Source organism: Xiphophorus maculatus, chromosome 15 (assembly GCF_002775205.1).
Source record: "Xiphophorus maculatus strain JP 163 A chromosome 15, X_maculatus-5.0-male, whole genome shotgun sequence".
Taxonomy (NCBI): Eukaryota; Metazoa; Chordata; class Actinopteri; order Cyprinodontiformes; family Poeciliidae; genus Xiphophorus; species Xiphophorus maculatus.
Genome location: NC_036457.1, coordinates 8,504,147 through 8,519,693, shown reverse-complemented (window position 1 = coordinate 8,519,693; position 15,547 = coordinate 8,504,147). Strand labels below are relative to the sequence as shown.

General features: G+C 39.3%; 1 protein-coding gene across 1 annotated transcript; it reads right to left on the bottom strand.

Annotated features, from left to right (window-relative positions):
- Positions 1 to 10,671: 10,671 nt before the first annotated feature.
- LOC102234275 (potassium voltage-gated channel subfamily F member 1-like) lies at positions 10,672 to 14,913 on the bottom strand. Its single transcript, XM_005803171.2, has one exon. The coding sequence runs from the start codon at positions 14,714 to 14,716 to the stop codon at positions 13,217 to 13,219; it is 1,500 nt and encodes a 499-aa protein (XP_005803228.1). The 5' UTR covers positions 14,717 to 14,913; the 3' UTR covers positions 10,672 to 13,216.
- Between the last annotated feature and the right edge of the window lie 634 nt (positions 14,914 to 15,547).

Below are 15,547 nucleotides of genomic sequence, written 5' to 3'. Positions count from 1 at the left end.
CTTATCCCACAGATTTTGCTGCTTGCACATCTAATCAATACATAGTTAAAGGTCAGTGTGGGGCATGGATGATCACATGCTTTCAAATGCTTCTTCATTTATCATAATCTTTCAGAAATGTTCTAGATCTTATTCCCTGGCTCATAAATCTCCACTCCACATAACAACACACTTGAAGTAGACATGTGGTAATGCCTCTGTGCATTATCTTGTTATAGGCAAGGAGAACAGAGGTCACTTACCCTGCCATATAACTCGTTCTTGTAAATGGCCTCTCCAGATCTCCAAGGAAATAAGCTATTAGCTGGCTTTCTGTTGATGGACGTTAAGCTTAATAGTTTACCACAAACTGAGGCCATTTTCCTGATGGAATAAAGTGTTGTTGAAACCTGAGAGGCAAAATTGAAAAAGACAGCTGTTTACAGACTAGAACATATATTTAGACATGCAATTTATGACAACAATTGAATGCAGGTGCACATGATATTTATTTATTTATTTATTTATTTATTTATTTATTTATTTATTTATTCATTTTAATGTAGAGAGAGCTCATTTTAAACAGAAAACACTGACCTGGTTCTGTTTAGAGGATTAGTCCAGTCAAATTGGGTTTCTTTACTGAAAGAAAAACCTCAGGGCACCAACCTTAGAAAAATGTTTATCACACTGGAAACAATGTGTGCAAAATCTGAAAACAAAATTATATTAGTATATCATACAAAAAACGTTGAGACATTGTTTTGCTCAGTCAAACAAAACATCTCCTAAAAATTGTTATCGAAATTATTAGGTCAATTACTTCATTTGTAATTTACTTTTCCTTTTTGAAATATCACAGACTCTTTCTCCTTGTCAATCTTCAGAATGAGAAGGTCAAAAGATTATATCATTAAAGTATTGAAGAATATCTTTTACTACTGCTTTTTACTACTATATAAGTAAAACTATACTGTTAATTTTGCTTAGGGATAATTTCGGACTACACCATCCACCTCTAGGTTCAGCTTGAAAAACTGTAAAACTCTTTGAGTTCATTGCCTGTTTAAAAATGTCAGACTTTTTACTCCTCCTCAAGGTCCTTCTGTTCTCCCTGACTGGAGCTGCTTTTGTAAATAAGTATATCCTCCTGTGGTGAGTGAAATAAGTCCCGCTGAAATTTGTCCAAGGAATTCTTTCACTACTTTTCTTGTGCCACTTGGGGTGTTTTTTCCAAGCTGTGGCAGATTTACTTCTCCGTTGGTATTCATCTGTTATCAAATGCAGTGACCCACACAAGAGACAAATGTTCCAAAGGATTTTATTACCTCCAGGCACAAAGACAACACAACATTTCATCACCATTTGACGTTTTGTATATCCACTGTGACTTGTTGAATCCACTACCGTAAATTGTCATGTCTGCTTATACTTTTTTCTTTTTTCTTTACATTCCAAGAGGCTTTCTGCAGTGCCTCTAACAGGACTTTCACCTGTTATTGTTGTGCCTGGTGTAGAGTCATGCTGAGGTTCCGGGTAGCTACTGAAATGTGTTCGCAGCATGTTGGGAAAGGTCAGGGCTGCTAACAGATATTATGTGTCATTAATAAGCTGTGAGAGGAGGTCAGTACAGCTGTTTACGAGGTCAAGCTTGATTCAAATAGGAAGAAACAAACAACTGCTGGAAGATTTTAGAAACAACTTATGATGGTTCAAGGTTAGGACAAGCGTCTGTATGCCAAGGATGTCTTTACTTTAGTATGAAACAGGAAGTTCATCCATCCATCCATCTGTCCGTCCATCCACTATTAGGGTTAACAGGTACTTAAGGAAAATCCAGACATCCCTCTCCAAACGACAACACCTCAGCTGATTTTGGGGGATCACATTCCCAGGTCAATAGCTCCTCTAGTGGGTCCTGAGTCTCCCTCTCCGGTTAGGACCTACTTGTTTAAACTCTAAAAGGAGGGGTCCTTAACAAACCCCTGAACCATGTCAACTGAATCCTTTCAATGTGAAGCACTTCAAGCTTCAGTGAGTACACTTCTGTCTCTAAGGCTGAGTCCAGAGAAAGCTAATTTCAGTCTCTTGTTTGAAGGATCTTGTTCTCTTGATTATTAGGATTTTTAAAAGCAATCACAATTATAGCAAGCAAATTTATATTTACCAGTATTTTTACATAAATTTAGAACACTGGTAATTTATGCAAAACAATTTGTTACTTTCCTGCAGCCTGCATCAATGTTTAATGATCCCATGTGTGCAGGACTATCCTTTTGATCAAACTCAAACTGGAGGGACGTGAAGATGAAACTTTCAGACAAATGTGACGGTTCCTCCTGTTAAGTCTCAGCAAGAACACAAAAGAGTCCTAAAGAGACTGCATGCAACAAGTTTCTGTGAAAATGTACTTATTCATTTCATGAAATTATTTTTTCATAGTAAGTGGCCTAATTTCACAACTCCTATTTTTGCATGCATTTCCACTTCTCTCTTATGTAACTCTTAAATGCGAGGAGTTGATGTAAGAATCAGTCTCCTGAGCTGAGAGGGCTTCATTTATTATGAGACGAATATAGCACATTTGCATCTAGTTTTAAAACCTCTCTCCATATTAGCTCAAGTAGTTTTGAGCCCGAGGCTGCACATTTCCATACTGCCAGCCGTCATGTTTTCACACATAAAAAATGCATGTGTGAACTCTCTGTGAGAATGATGAGTCTCAGAGGACAGGTAATTCAGGTATCGCAGTCACTAAATCTGATTTTTATATAATTCAAGCCTGAACTAATTGTAATTTTTGAATCAGGACAATGATCTACTTCATCGAAGTATTTTGTCTCTGAAGAACAGGGTCATAAGTGTACATATCAGTTCCATCAGGTTTGGTCTCGCAAGACCAGTTTCAATAATTGGATGTCCATATATTTTTTTAAACAAAGTGGCACAGGGCCATTACTGCATGGAAGATTAATTAAAACATGCCATCTGTAGCTGTTTTTAAAGTCTTTCAGTGAAGGGCATGCACCACGACTTAAACAACAGACAGCTCCTCACTATACAAGCTCTACAAAGCTGGAAAGCCCTGCCTTTTATGCTGCTGTTTATAACGCTAATTAAATCCATTTGCTAAGAAAATCCAGCAAAGGACGGATTGATTTTTAAATAAACTCAGGCAGCTTTAACCAGCTTTGGCTTTGAACAAGTTATTTGAAGCGACCTGTCCTCGCAAGGCTTGATCAAAGGAGCTCTGCACAACAGCAATGCATAGAACACAAAACACAAGACTGACAAGCCAAACCCTGAGCGATGCACCGAAAAGAGAGGAACAACGGTAATAAATATTTAAAGGTTCTGAATTTTAAATCAAACGTTGCGTATGCATACTTGCTAGATTGGAGTTTGGTTTATTTCCAGAGGACTCTGCAATGTCAGCCAAGTGAATGGAATGCAAAGAAGAGATTACACGTTAATATGAAGCCAATAGTGAGTTGAATTAAAATGGCTTTTGCTTCATTTCTCAAATTTCTACTTTCAAAGGGACCATTTTGCTGAGGGAAAAGATAAAGAAATACCCACTGGGAATTTTCTGTCTGAAGCTGCCAATGAGAGGAGGAGATGGGAATTTAGCATAACTAGATATAACTCTAGAGGACTCTTCATCTTCTCATTGTTAATGCAGGCTGTTTCCAGACTGTTCAGTTCATTCCAAGGTCTGACTTTTAACTGTCTGTTCCCCAGGAACATTCTTATCCTTTGGCGGAATCACAGTCGATCCCGAGGCAGCTATAATTTATAATCTCTTCAGTGAGCTCTGGGTTCAGGGTCTTCACATACGGTGCCTTGCAAAACTAGTCATACCTCTTGATTTTTTTCAACATGTTGACACATTATAACCACAAACATGAACATTTGGGAATTTTGCATTGTGAAGAGAAAAGAGAAGGTTTTGAAATTAAAAATCTGAAGCGTGGCATGCATATGCATTTTGACTTGTCACTGATGACATTTGACATACATGCAAAACAATGTGTGTATTGAGGAGCTGATATTCAAACCCACTACCTCCACTGTGAAGCATGATGGTGGCAGCATTATGCTGTGGAGATTCAACAGTAATATAGAAGCTTGTTGGGCATAATGGGGTTGAAGACAGAGTGATTCTCAAAGAAAACCTGCTTGAAGCTGCAGCACTTAAAACATGTAGTAATTTTACACAGTAGTGACTCTGTGTAGCTGAATGTAAATGCATGCCAAACCTTTTAGATTTAGACATTTGTATCTTGTGTAGCTTCCCCTTTGAAATTCTGCCTAACTTTGTCCTGGTTTATCACATATAATCTCATTGAAATGCTACTGGCCAGAAAAATACAATGATGTTTTTGTGTTGGCATAATAAAATCCGGAATAACTCCAATGGTGTCAATAGTTTTGCAAGGTGCTTTTGCTGAAGGCCTTGGTATTGCTGACAAAGGCTGTGATGGCAGAAAAGCAAGAGGTGCTGTGGTGAAAAGATCAAGGCAATGTTAATGTGAAGTTTTTGTCATAATGAAGGAAAAAAAATAGATCTATTTTAAATGTAAAAATCAAAATCTCTTAAATGTGTATTTTCACGACAAGTTACATTCACCAAAAGACATGTAAAGTATTAAAAGTATTAAAATGTTTCTGAATAGATTAGCTTTGAGCGTCCATAAGCCCCCCAACATGAAGTGTGATATGGTTTCATTATTATGAGAAAGCTATAACATTTTCAATATTTCATTTTTAGTTATTCAATGTTCTGAATCAAACTAATATAATCATGAACAATAAGCTGTAACGATTATTTAAAGACCCCGGCTGTGCATGTGACTTGAAAACAAATCCTTCCATGTTTGACTATATAAACTACAATTTACAAACCCTATTAAATACCACAGAAGAAGATAACAGATTAAACTAATTAGTTCATAACAGCTACATTGCTACCTGTGATTTGATTTACATGCACCCGAAGAAACATTCTGGTGTGAATCTGCTCAGCTTTCACTTGGCATTATCAGCAGAGAACAGGTGTCGTGAAGCGTCTGGATGTTTTCACAGTGATGAGACCACATCACCTCCTTGAGACTCACTAGCAATCACTGTGGTGGCCCAGAGGCACTCAGCTTGTTTTTCATGTAAAAATCCCCACAAAAGTGGTTAACAACCAGAACAAATGAGACCATAACTTCCCCAGTAAACCTCGGGATACGGAGACTAGACTTGGACCAAGTGCAACTCCTGACATTATCCTTCTTTGCTTTCTGCATTACATGTTTCCTAGCAGCAATATTCTCTAAGTGTTAATGTGAATTACCATGTAATAAAAAATCTGACAATATGATACACTACCACTGGAATATTCTCAGTGCACTCTTAAGTATTACTCAAAGTGTCTACTTGTGGAATTTAAACGTTCTCAAGGCCACATTCAGCTCCCTGCGGAACTGAGTTATTGCCTAAAATGAAAAATACGTGCGAGAGCAACTCTGCATGCAAATCATTCTTACATAGAAAGTTTTATCTATCATTCAGTTTTATTGCCTCCATTGTTAATCCAGGTAGGTTATGAACTTTTCCAAAAAAAAGTAAAACTCTGCTGCTAACTAACATTGGTTTGTCGGCCTTGCAAATGTACCCCTTAAAATTGACATAAATTCACATTAGAAGCAAAAACCTTAACATATTCAAATAAGTTTTGTTATTTGCTTGTGATTGGGCAAGAAAAAGTTGAGCACAAATGTAATCTGTGTGTGTGGTTTGCATTTACAGTTGCCGCCCCCTCATTTTGATACCCTTAAATAAATTCCAAGTACAAAAGATTACATGCAGAAGTTAACTAAGCTTATTAAAAGTAGGTCAAAAAGTTCAATGACAAGGCAATTGCTCGCACTGTATTTAACTCAGGGGTATCCGATTAAAGGGGCTGAACACATATCCATGCCAAATGATTTTATTTGTCATAAAAATGGAAAACCATGTCTCATTTTCCTTCCTCTTCACAGTTATGCATTATTTTAGGTTGATCTATCATCTAAAATCCTAATGAAATTCATTGAACCTTGTTTGTGGTTTGGCAAAATGTGCAAAAGTCAAAAGGGTATAAACCATTTGGCAAGGATGAATTTATTACATCTTGTTTGTTGCAATGTTTAATCCTTCAGAACAACATCTTGAATTATAAGTAGCAAGGGATCCAAATTATTAGAGCTTCCACCAGCAGATGCATTAGGCTAAATAAATTTCATGTATTTTTCATCTGCACATTTGAAACCCCACAGGCAGATAAGCGGAAGATTTTCCAAGAGAACGTTCTGAAAGGCAGGCGCTCTAAAATTGATCGGTTAAAGGCGAAGAGAGAAATGTGAATCCACTTTGGAAAGATGTGTTTTTCTGGGTTAGGTGCATCTCCTCCTACCACTTCACAGAAGGTCATATTTAATCTGTGTAATTATTTTCAGGCAATTTTGATGCAGCTCGCCTTCTGAATTTAAGTGCTTCAGGGTGCACCTACGCAGCATTTAAAACACTCCTTGTTAAAGCAACAACATCTCTGGAATATGATTTTTATTTTTTGTCGTCTTCAGAATCTGACATCAGGGAGATTACCTTTTCCCTCTCTGGCAGCTGCGAATATCTCTTGAATGAAAAAATGTCTCAGAGAGGCAGGCTGCTAAGCCATGGCATTATGCACAAGCATTCTTACTCCAGCAGGATATAAATGCAGTTTTTTATCTTTTGTCGATATGATAATATTCAAGTTTGTTGAAATAAACTGTTGAGATGAATCTTTCCAAAAAAGCACCACTCTACAACATGATTTGTACGAGTTTGTCTGTGTCCGTTCATTTGTACACAGAGGTTTCCCTATTTTTAGAAGGGGAACAGGTGTTGACAATCTCCCCCTACTAAAGGTCGAGGGAGAAGGAAAAAGGGAGACAAGTCTGTGCTTCCGCGCTGTCATCGAAACTGTTGGGTGACACTCAAAACCGGCCACGTCAACACTCAACAATCAGCCCCGAGGCTCGACTGGACATAGCGTGACATTTCAGGAATCGCACTGATTTCCTGAAAGCCAACCAATACTAGCTCTCCTGGTGGCACCCCATCTGCTTGGAGCATACAGTAAATCTGCTCTGAAAGCATACAAAATTTTCAGTCTGGGTGTTTATGTACAGAATCATACAGGCATGACATGGGGCTGTAACGCGGGATTGTTCCCACAGCGGCGTCGAACCGAACAAACATGACATGCATGCACTGCAGATGACTGCTGTCAGCCTTCTCTGCAAGCAGCTGTTGATGAAAATCTGAGGCGGGCTAATGTAAACACTGTGACAGTAAACACTAAAATAGATGTTCAAAGCAGGGAGTCAGGAACCCATTGTGGGCTACGAAAAAGCAGGGGAATCAGAATAATTCTGTGTATTTTTGAAAAAATAATATTTTTGCTGGTATTATTGCAATATATAACAATAATAGTCATAAATGTATACAAATTCAGCACCTGTGTTATGATATGCTTCTTAAACTGCCTTTTTAGGACCATGTGTATAATCTCACACTGAAAAAAATTATGTAAACCTTTAAGTTGAGCAAACTTATTCAGAAGTGAAGAAAACACACACTGAGAAATTGTTTTTGATTTTACAAAAAACACAAAACCTTGAAAAGTAACTCTTTTTGGACTCATGCAACATTTTTGTGTTACTCATAAGCACTCTGAACTGCCTTGTTGCTGAAAATGTGCTATATAAATAAAATTACCTTTACCTCATTGTTAACTGTTAGAGAAAGGTGGGAAACATGCAGACTTAAAAGTTTGGTTTTGTTTGAGTTCAATGTTCTGATTATTATGTTTGGAGATATGTGTTCTATATTTAACTTTGTTTTCATGGTACTTACTTGTGTTTAGTTAGTTTCCCCATTTCCTGCATAGTCAGTTGGTGTAATTTCCAAAGCCTCTGTTCACTCCAGCTTTATGCTGCCAAGTTCTATTATTATTCACTAAGCCTGTTTTGCTTTCCCGTATTTTCCTCTTTTCAGTATAACCAGCTTATTTCAGATAGTTTTTCCAGATGCTCCTGTTTTTCACCCATTCTTTAGCTCATTGTCGGTGTAAAACTGAAACCTTCATCCTTGCACACACTCTAGAACGATTCTAAAAATTCATACAGCACATGAACGTCTCACTGTGTGAGCTCGATATGACAGCAACTTCCGTGACACTCCACAATAGAAGATGTCACTCAGTATGACTTGTTGCCTCAGCAGAATGCTGTCCGACAGATCTAATAGACATATCAGTCCATCAATTAATCTGACAGCAAGTTACAAGTGTTGACGTGCTTATTATTAGAGTCGGATGCTGAAAACAGGGAAAGAGGGAGGAGGCAGACAACAGGTTGTCTTTGGCTGTGGCTCTCCCACTCTGATGAGCTTGTTGGATCAAGCTCACAACTTTTTTCTTTTCACTTTTAAATATTTTTGCCAAGACAGCTGACAATCAAATTCAGATGAGACTAAGGCTGAGCTTTATGGCAACAAACACATAATATTGTTTTACATGAATCACACAATAAATTTGTAGGAAAGCTCATTGGCCAGTGTTAAGCATGGTAGAGGAACTGTGCTACTGCGGGCCTTGGGAACATTCTAATCACATGGCATCATTTGCTATTTGAAACACAGAGACATTTCAAATGTATCCTCCAACCTTGTGAAGTTCAATGGGGGGGAAAGAAGTGGTGTCATGGCAGTACAGGGTTGCAAGAAGCAATAGCAGCCAAAGTGGCAATAATTATGACACAAGTGACTTAATTAAAAACAATAATTTACTAGCATAGCAGTTTTACCCATTGTGAAGGAAAGTATCACATTAAATGTCAGAATATAATAAAGTAATTCAGAAAAGGAACCATATTGACTCCATTTATACCAACAGAGATGCTAAAACAATTATTGGAGTCTCTTCTGCTAGATTTTATTTTAGACAAGCTTTATTTTAAATCAACTGTTTTTAAGAGGAAAGCAGTTGGTTGTCCAGTTAATATATCTCTGTTTTTTTGGTGAGGGGATAATGAGCATTTTTGTCTGTTGTTGCTTGTCTCAAACACCCACAGAATGCAACAAATGAGCAACATGTGGGTGTTAAAACTTGTGAATAGCTGGCAGATCACAGCAGGTCACTGTAGAGTACATTACACGTGACTGCAAGTGTAAAGACGAAACAGGGCTGGATTTGGGTGAGTGCAATCATTTGTCTGCTGTTGTGGGTAGGTGGCGGACAGGAGAGGAGTGATGTTTGGACACACATGCGATTGTGGATCTAAATTTGAACTTGACGGTGCACGTGTGGATTTGCATGTGCATCTGCTGTGAGGGGAGCATTGTGCTGTTACACAATGGATGCTTTTCACATTCCTCCCTTCACCTGTCAGCGCCAACAAAGGCCCTCTTCTCTGTCTTTGACATGTATGAATCTACTGCTAGCCAGAGGAGATAGCTGTGGAGTAAAAGATGTGAGTGGGTGGACAGTCTGAACAGTACCCTTCCCTTCTGACCACCTTCATGTTCTCGCTTTCAGGCTGCAGAACGGAAGACTTAGAGCTCAGTTGAGAACATCACCGAGGAGGAGGTGGTAGAGAAGTTTCTCTTTTCCAAACTGACATGTTGGAGAAGTGACATATTCACAAACCTCGTCACTGAGAGAGCAGCAGTGTCCTGTGTCTTCTACTCTAAGTAATAATAAATTGATCTTAAATATCAATTTAGTTGGGAGCTTGGGGAGTTTCACATTGTCATGTATGTGCATGTGATGCTACATACACTGTTAAAAGGCAGTGATTTTTCTCAAAGAAGCTAATGTTAGTTTGATTTAATTCTTGTCAAGAAATAATTATGCAACTGGATGCATTAGACCAGGGGTGTCAAACTCCAGTCCTCAAGGGCCGGTGTCCTCCAACTTTTAGATGTGCCTCTGCTGCACCACACCTGAATAGAATAATTAGGTCATTAGCAAGGCTCTGGAGAACTGATCTACACAAGGAGGAGGTAATTAAGCCATTTCATTCCAGCGTTTTGTACCTGTGGCACATCTAAAAGCTGTAGGACAGCGGCCCTCGAGGACTGGAGTTTGACACCTGTGCATTAGACCATGGATAAAATAAACAGTCAAGAAAGCTAAGAGGAATCCAGGAACTAAAATCAGGTGGAGTTTAACATAAATGATAGATAGATAGATAGATAGATAGATAGATAGATAGATAGATAGATAGATAGATAGATAGATAGATAGATAGATAGATAGATAGATAGATAGATAGATAGATAGATAGATAGATAGATAGATAGATAGATAGATAGATAGATAGATAGATAGATAGATAGATAGATAGATAGATAGATAGATAGATAGATAGATAGATAGATAGATAGATAGATAGATAGATAGATAGATAGATAGATAGATAGATAGATAGGTAGGTAGGTAGGTAGGTAGGTAGGTAGGTAGGTAGGTAGGTCATTTTTGATGACATTGCCAGATGCACTAATGTCTAATCTTTCTTGAAGGAACAATTTTTTTTTAAACATTTTTATTTGCATTGTCTCTAAGAAAATTGATGGCAATCCCACTAAAAATGTTAAGCAGTGTTTTTGTGCCATTTTTGTGCACACATATTGATCATGTCAGTGTATCAATTCTTGAAAAGAATCCATATAGCTTTAAGTATATGCATATATTTATTTGTTTATATGAATCATTTTTTGTGATTCACCAGTCAAATAGTCATTGAAACTAACCAATGTTTCCCTTTTTGACTCTGACTAGTATTTCACTGGGCAACCACTGAATAAAATGCTCTTAATGTACAAAAATAGTTAACCAGCACATATCCATGAACATACTCCAAATTCAGCTGCTTTAAAAAAAATCAACTAATCAGTCTACTTACAATCAGGCCTCTTAAGTCCTCATCAATTGCTTTTTTCTCTTCTTCTTTTTCTTGCTCATGCTTCCTGTGAAAAGATTGTGCATTTAGTGATTTAATGACCCTAATGTCACAAAATGCTCTGCAAAGATGTACAGTCTTTGCTTGAATCATGCCGTTACATGTCGGGCATTGCAGTATCCCTGCTGTGCCAGCTAACTGTTAAAGTGACTGTTCTATTCGTGTAGCAAACTCAACATCATTCAGACTTGTCAGTGTAGGAGTTGAGGCATTTCAAAAATATGAAAAATTCCCTTTTAAAATGGCACCTGTCAGGATAATTTAGAAAAGCACAAAAATGCTGCATTCAACTTTAATCACAATAAAATACATATTCCACACAGCTCCTCATTTTTCATGTTTCATTTTACTGATGATTTTGTTGGAGTATAGTCATGTAGTTTGGGATTTCTTCACCTCCTGATTTTTGCTTCTTTTATCAGCAGAAAGATGGCAACTTGGAACGAACCCTGGAGAAAAAGGAACATTCAAAGCCCCTAAAATCTGCTTAACAAAAAGTCAGGCAAATGACGCAGCTGCTGCAAAAACTCTTGTGCATTTTTCATCAGATTTCACCCTACACTGACATAAAAACAATAATCACGCTGATGTAAATCACGGGTGATAAACAACATTTAAGAGTCCTTGAGGGCTTTCAATTCTATGCTTCCAGCAACGCCAGTGAAATGTAGATAATTAAATCACAAGCTCACAGTACAATCTGATTTTTTTTTTGTTATGCTTATACAGTTATCATGAATGTATTTGACTTTTCTTAATTTTCTCATGAACAAGCTGCCTCACATGAAAAAAAGAAGCTACAGACCAATCTACAGTATAAGTGAAATTTAGTTGTATGGGAGTGTTAAATCACAACCAGTATGTGTTTGTGGATTTTGCTCAGATTTGATATCTACTGTAGTAGGTGGGTGTGAGCTCACAATGTGCTTCATGTATGGGTCCAACTTGGGTTTACTAGACAAACCTCATGTTTCACTTGGGTATAATGAATATACATTCAAAATCGATGAAATAGATGAATATGGGGAATCTTTGTACCCGGATTTGAGTTGTATCAAATAAGTACAATCAGATAAGATACAGTATAACCTCCATTCATACAACCTGCCCATGTAGGGCCTGCTTTCAACCCTTGTCCTACCAAAATGTCCCCCATTTCTTAAATATTGGCATTCATGAGATGACTAAAAGAGAACAACTAATTGCTGGAATAGAACAGCTGAACAAACATAAACCCATTGCTATCTGTGAAAGGATTGATATATAGGCAAATGACATGGGGGCATTTAGCACAGCTGAGGCCCATTTTAAACCCCATGTCTTACTGGCATTATGTGTAAATGTTAACTTTGATAAGATGCCTAAATGGGGAAAAGTGGCTTTTCGAAGAAAAACCTTCTTCAAATAGGTGCTTACTGAAAAATGCAAAAATAAGAACATAGTTAAATTTCCTTTTCACAGTGAATCAATTGCAACTGAGCAAAAGCTTCAATATTTCCAATCCTTTTGGGCCGCATATGTAAATGGTAGCAGGCATAAGGTGCTGACATAGGGAAAACCTTTCAGGAAACATGGATTCCCTGCAATAGGCAAAGTATAGGCAAATAACATGGGGCAATTATTCAACCTGTGGTAAAATACATGTGGGGGGTATTTTCAGCCCATTTCCTACCCTTATAATATATGCATAATGGATCCAATGTTACCTTCATAACATACCAACATAAAAACAAATGTAACAATACCACTCAGCAAAAATAGATTCACTTTAAAAAGGTCTAGTAAATATTACTTTTCCCTACACGTTTGGTTCCATATGGAAATTTTTGCTGCCTGGACAGAAAAAGCTGCCAGAACCCCTCAGTGGCAAATAATGTAGTCATTGAGCCTAATGTGATCTGCATACAGTCCTTACTGGGACCCCATTGTCAGGTAATTTTCTAACTATTTGGGCAGCATATGTTGGCTGAAGTAAGATGCCTGTATGGGTGTTCAAGTGGAGGCCATATGCAAATCTGGGTTCGCGGTGAGTTTATCAGGTCCAAAGCTAATGCATTTTTCTGTTTAATCTTATTTTGAGAGCGGGGATATTTTCAAATCCTTAACCAATCTCCCATACATATGTAGTACTTCAAATAAAAAAGTGATTAGATCATCTTGTGGATGCTTTTTCTTATCAGATAAGACAAGTTTTTCCAAATTCATGAGATGGAATATTCTGAGGCCTCTGCTGTGCTTTCAAAGCTAGTCTCCATGCTCGGGGTCTGCATACTCGGCCCTCCCCTGGTGTCCTTCAGCAGAGGTAGGAACGTATCGATGTGACAGGAGCTCATGGAGGTGTCCCAAACCCGGCTACCGCAAACATGTTCACGGTGCTCGGGTGCAGCCCTCAGTTCGCCTTCAGTGGAGCGCAGCGCCATCAGTTCAATCTCATGCTTGGCTGCGGTCTCCAGCACCTGTTGCTTGTTGTAAAACAGCACAAAGTTGTTAATGATGGGGTGTATGGGCAGCGCTATGGCGATGACCCCGCACAGAAAACTGATGGCCGCGTTACACCGGCCTAAAGTGGTCTTAGGGTACACGTCCCCGTAGCCCACAGTGGTCATAGTGATCACAGCCCACCAGAACGACTGCGGGATGCTGGTAAACAGCGTGTCCGGGTGGTTCTGCTCCATAGTGTAGCCCAGCGCCGAGAAGAGGAACACCCCCACCCCCATGTACATGAGGAGCAGACCCAGCTCTTTCAGGCTGCTCTTCAGCGCAGATGTGAGCGTCTGGAGACCGGATGAATGGCGCGCCAGCTTGAAGATGCGCGCAATGCGCATTATGCGCAAAGCCTGCACCGCCTGCTGCACGTTGGCCAGCTCCATCACTCCGGCGCCGAAGGAGGTCAGAATCAGCACCACGTAGAAGGGCATGATCGCCATGAAGTCGATGATGTTCATGAAGGACAGGACGAATTTGATCTTGTTTGGAGAGGAGATCAGACGCAGGAGGTATTCGATGGTGAACCAACCGATGCACACCGTCTCGATGACCTCCAGAGTGGGGTGCTCCGTGAGGTTGCCTTCGGAGTCCTCCACCTGAAGCTCGGGGATTGTCCCGACGCACATCACCACAGAGGAGACGAGGATGAAGATGAAAGAAAGTATGGCAATGACGTGCGCAGGCACTGAGGACTCCGGCTTTTCCATCAGCCTCCAAAGGGACGCCTGGAAGCGCTGGCAGCCTCCAGCTGACGGGTCTCCCTCTCTGTCCACCAAGATAGTCCTCACTCTCTCTGCGATCTCTGCAAGTTCATCCTGAACCTCTTTAAGGTTGCTTTTGCAGCATTCATCCAAAAAATCGGCGCCGATTTTCCAGAAGTCCATCTCCTTCATGAAACAAATCGGACAGATGCCCCTTTTCATGTGTACCTCTCCGTAATAATACAGCTCTACTATACACTTAAATGCCTCAGGGTCCCTGTCAAAATAAAATTCCCCGGTGTCTGGGTCATAATCGTCGCACAGTGAGGATATCTCTTCGGGAGACTTCAGAGAACAGTCCACCAGCTCTGCCAGCCGGGTCTCCGGGAACCGATTCAACACGTCGCCATACAACACCTGTTTCACTCCGCCGATGTTCACCACGATCTCCGCCTCTTCACTCGCTTCAGAGCCGTTGCAGTCCGCGTACCGACTTCTCTGGATTCCCCACATTATTCCGAAGATTGCCCGCTTCAAAACTGAATAAAATGCCCACAGAAATGTCACCAGGCGCCCTGGCGCGCTTTAGGTAGCCGCTAGATTCCTCTAAATTACATATATATGTATATGTATATTAGTTATGAAAAAGAAAATCTGTTTTCTTCGACCTGACTGCAGCATGAAGTCCTGTCAGTTCCATGCAGCCTTGTTTGGCAGTGAACAGTGCGCCTGTGCGCGCTGCAAAAGTTGGCATTGAAGTGCGCCTGTTGTCAAGTTAGAGCAATTTAAATCCAAACTTCCGGCAGAGATTTCAAAAATAAAACACTCAAAAGGCAAGAAGGGTTTTCTTGTAGGTTCATGGTTAACTAATACAGGTGTGGAATAATGTGGAATCACTTACAGGATAAAAATGGCAAATAGAGTCACGATTCTAGTAATAAGTGCGAGATGCAATATAATGATTACTAGGTTCAATAGTTTTGAGTTACCATTCTGACTTTTAAAGTTAAAAGTCTCTCTGAAATCAAGGTTCTCTTGTTCTCTTAACTCGTGAAATTCAAAGTCATAATCCAAACTTTAAAGCCAAAATTATTACTTTCTATATCAAAATCTGGACTTCTGTTTTCTCAAACTTATCACTTTTAACATTAAAATTATAAATATATATCCCAAAATTATGGACTACATTTCAACATTTGACTTCAGAAGTCGATATGTCCACCCACCCACATTTATTTCTGAAGCTGATTTCTCAATTTCCGGCTGCGACGTGGGATTGCTGCGTGTTTTGCTGTTTACTGGACACAGCGCAGTGCAGCCAGGCGCTGCGGATCGCAATTTTCC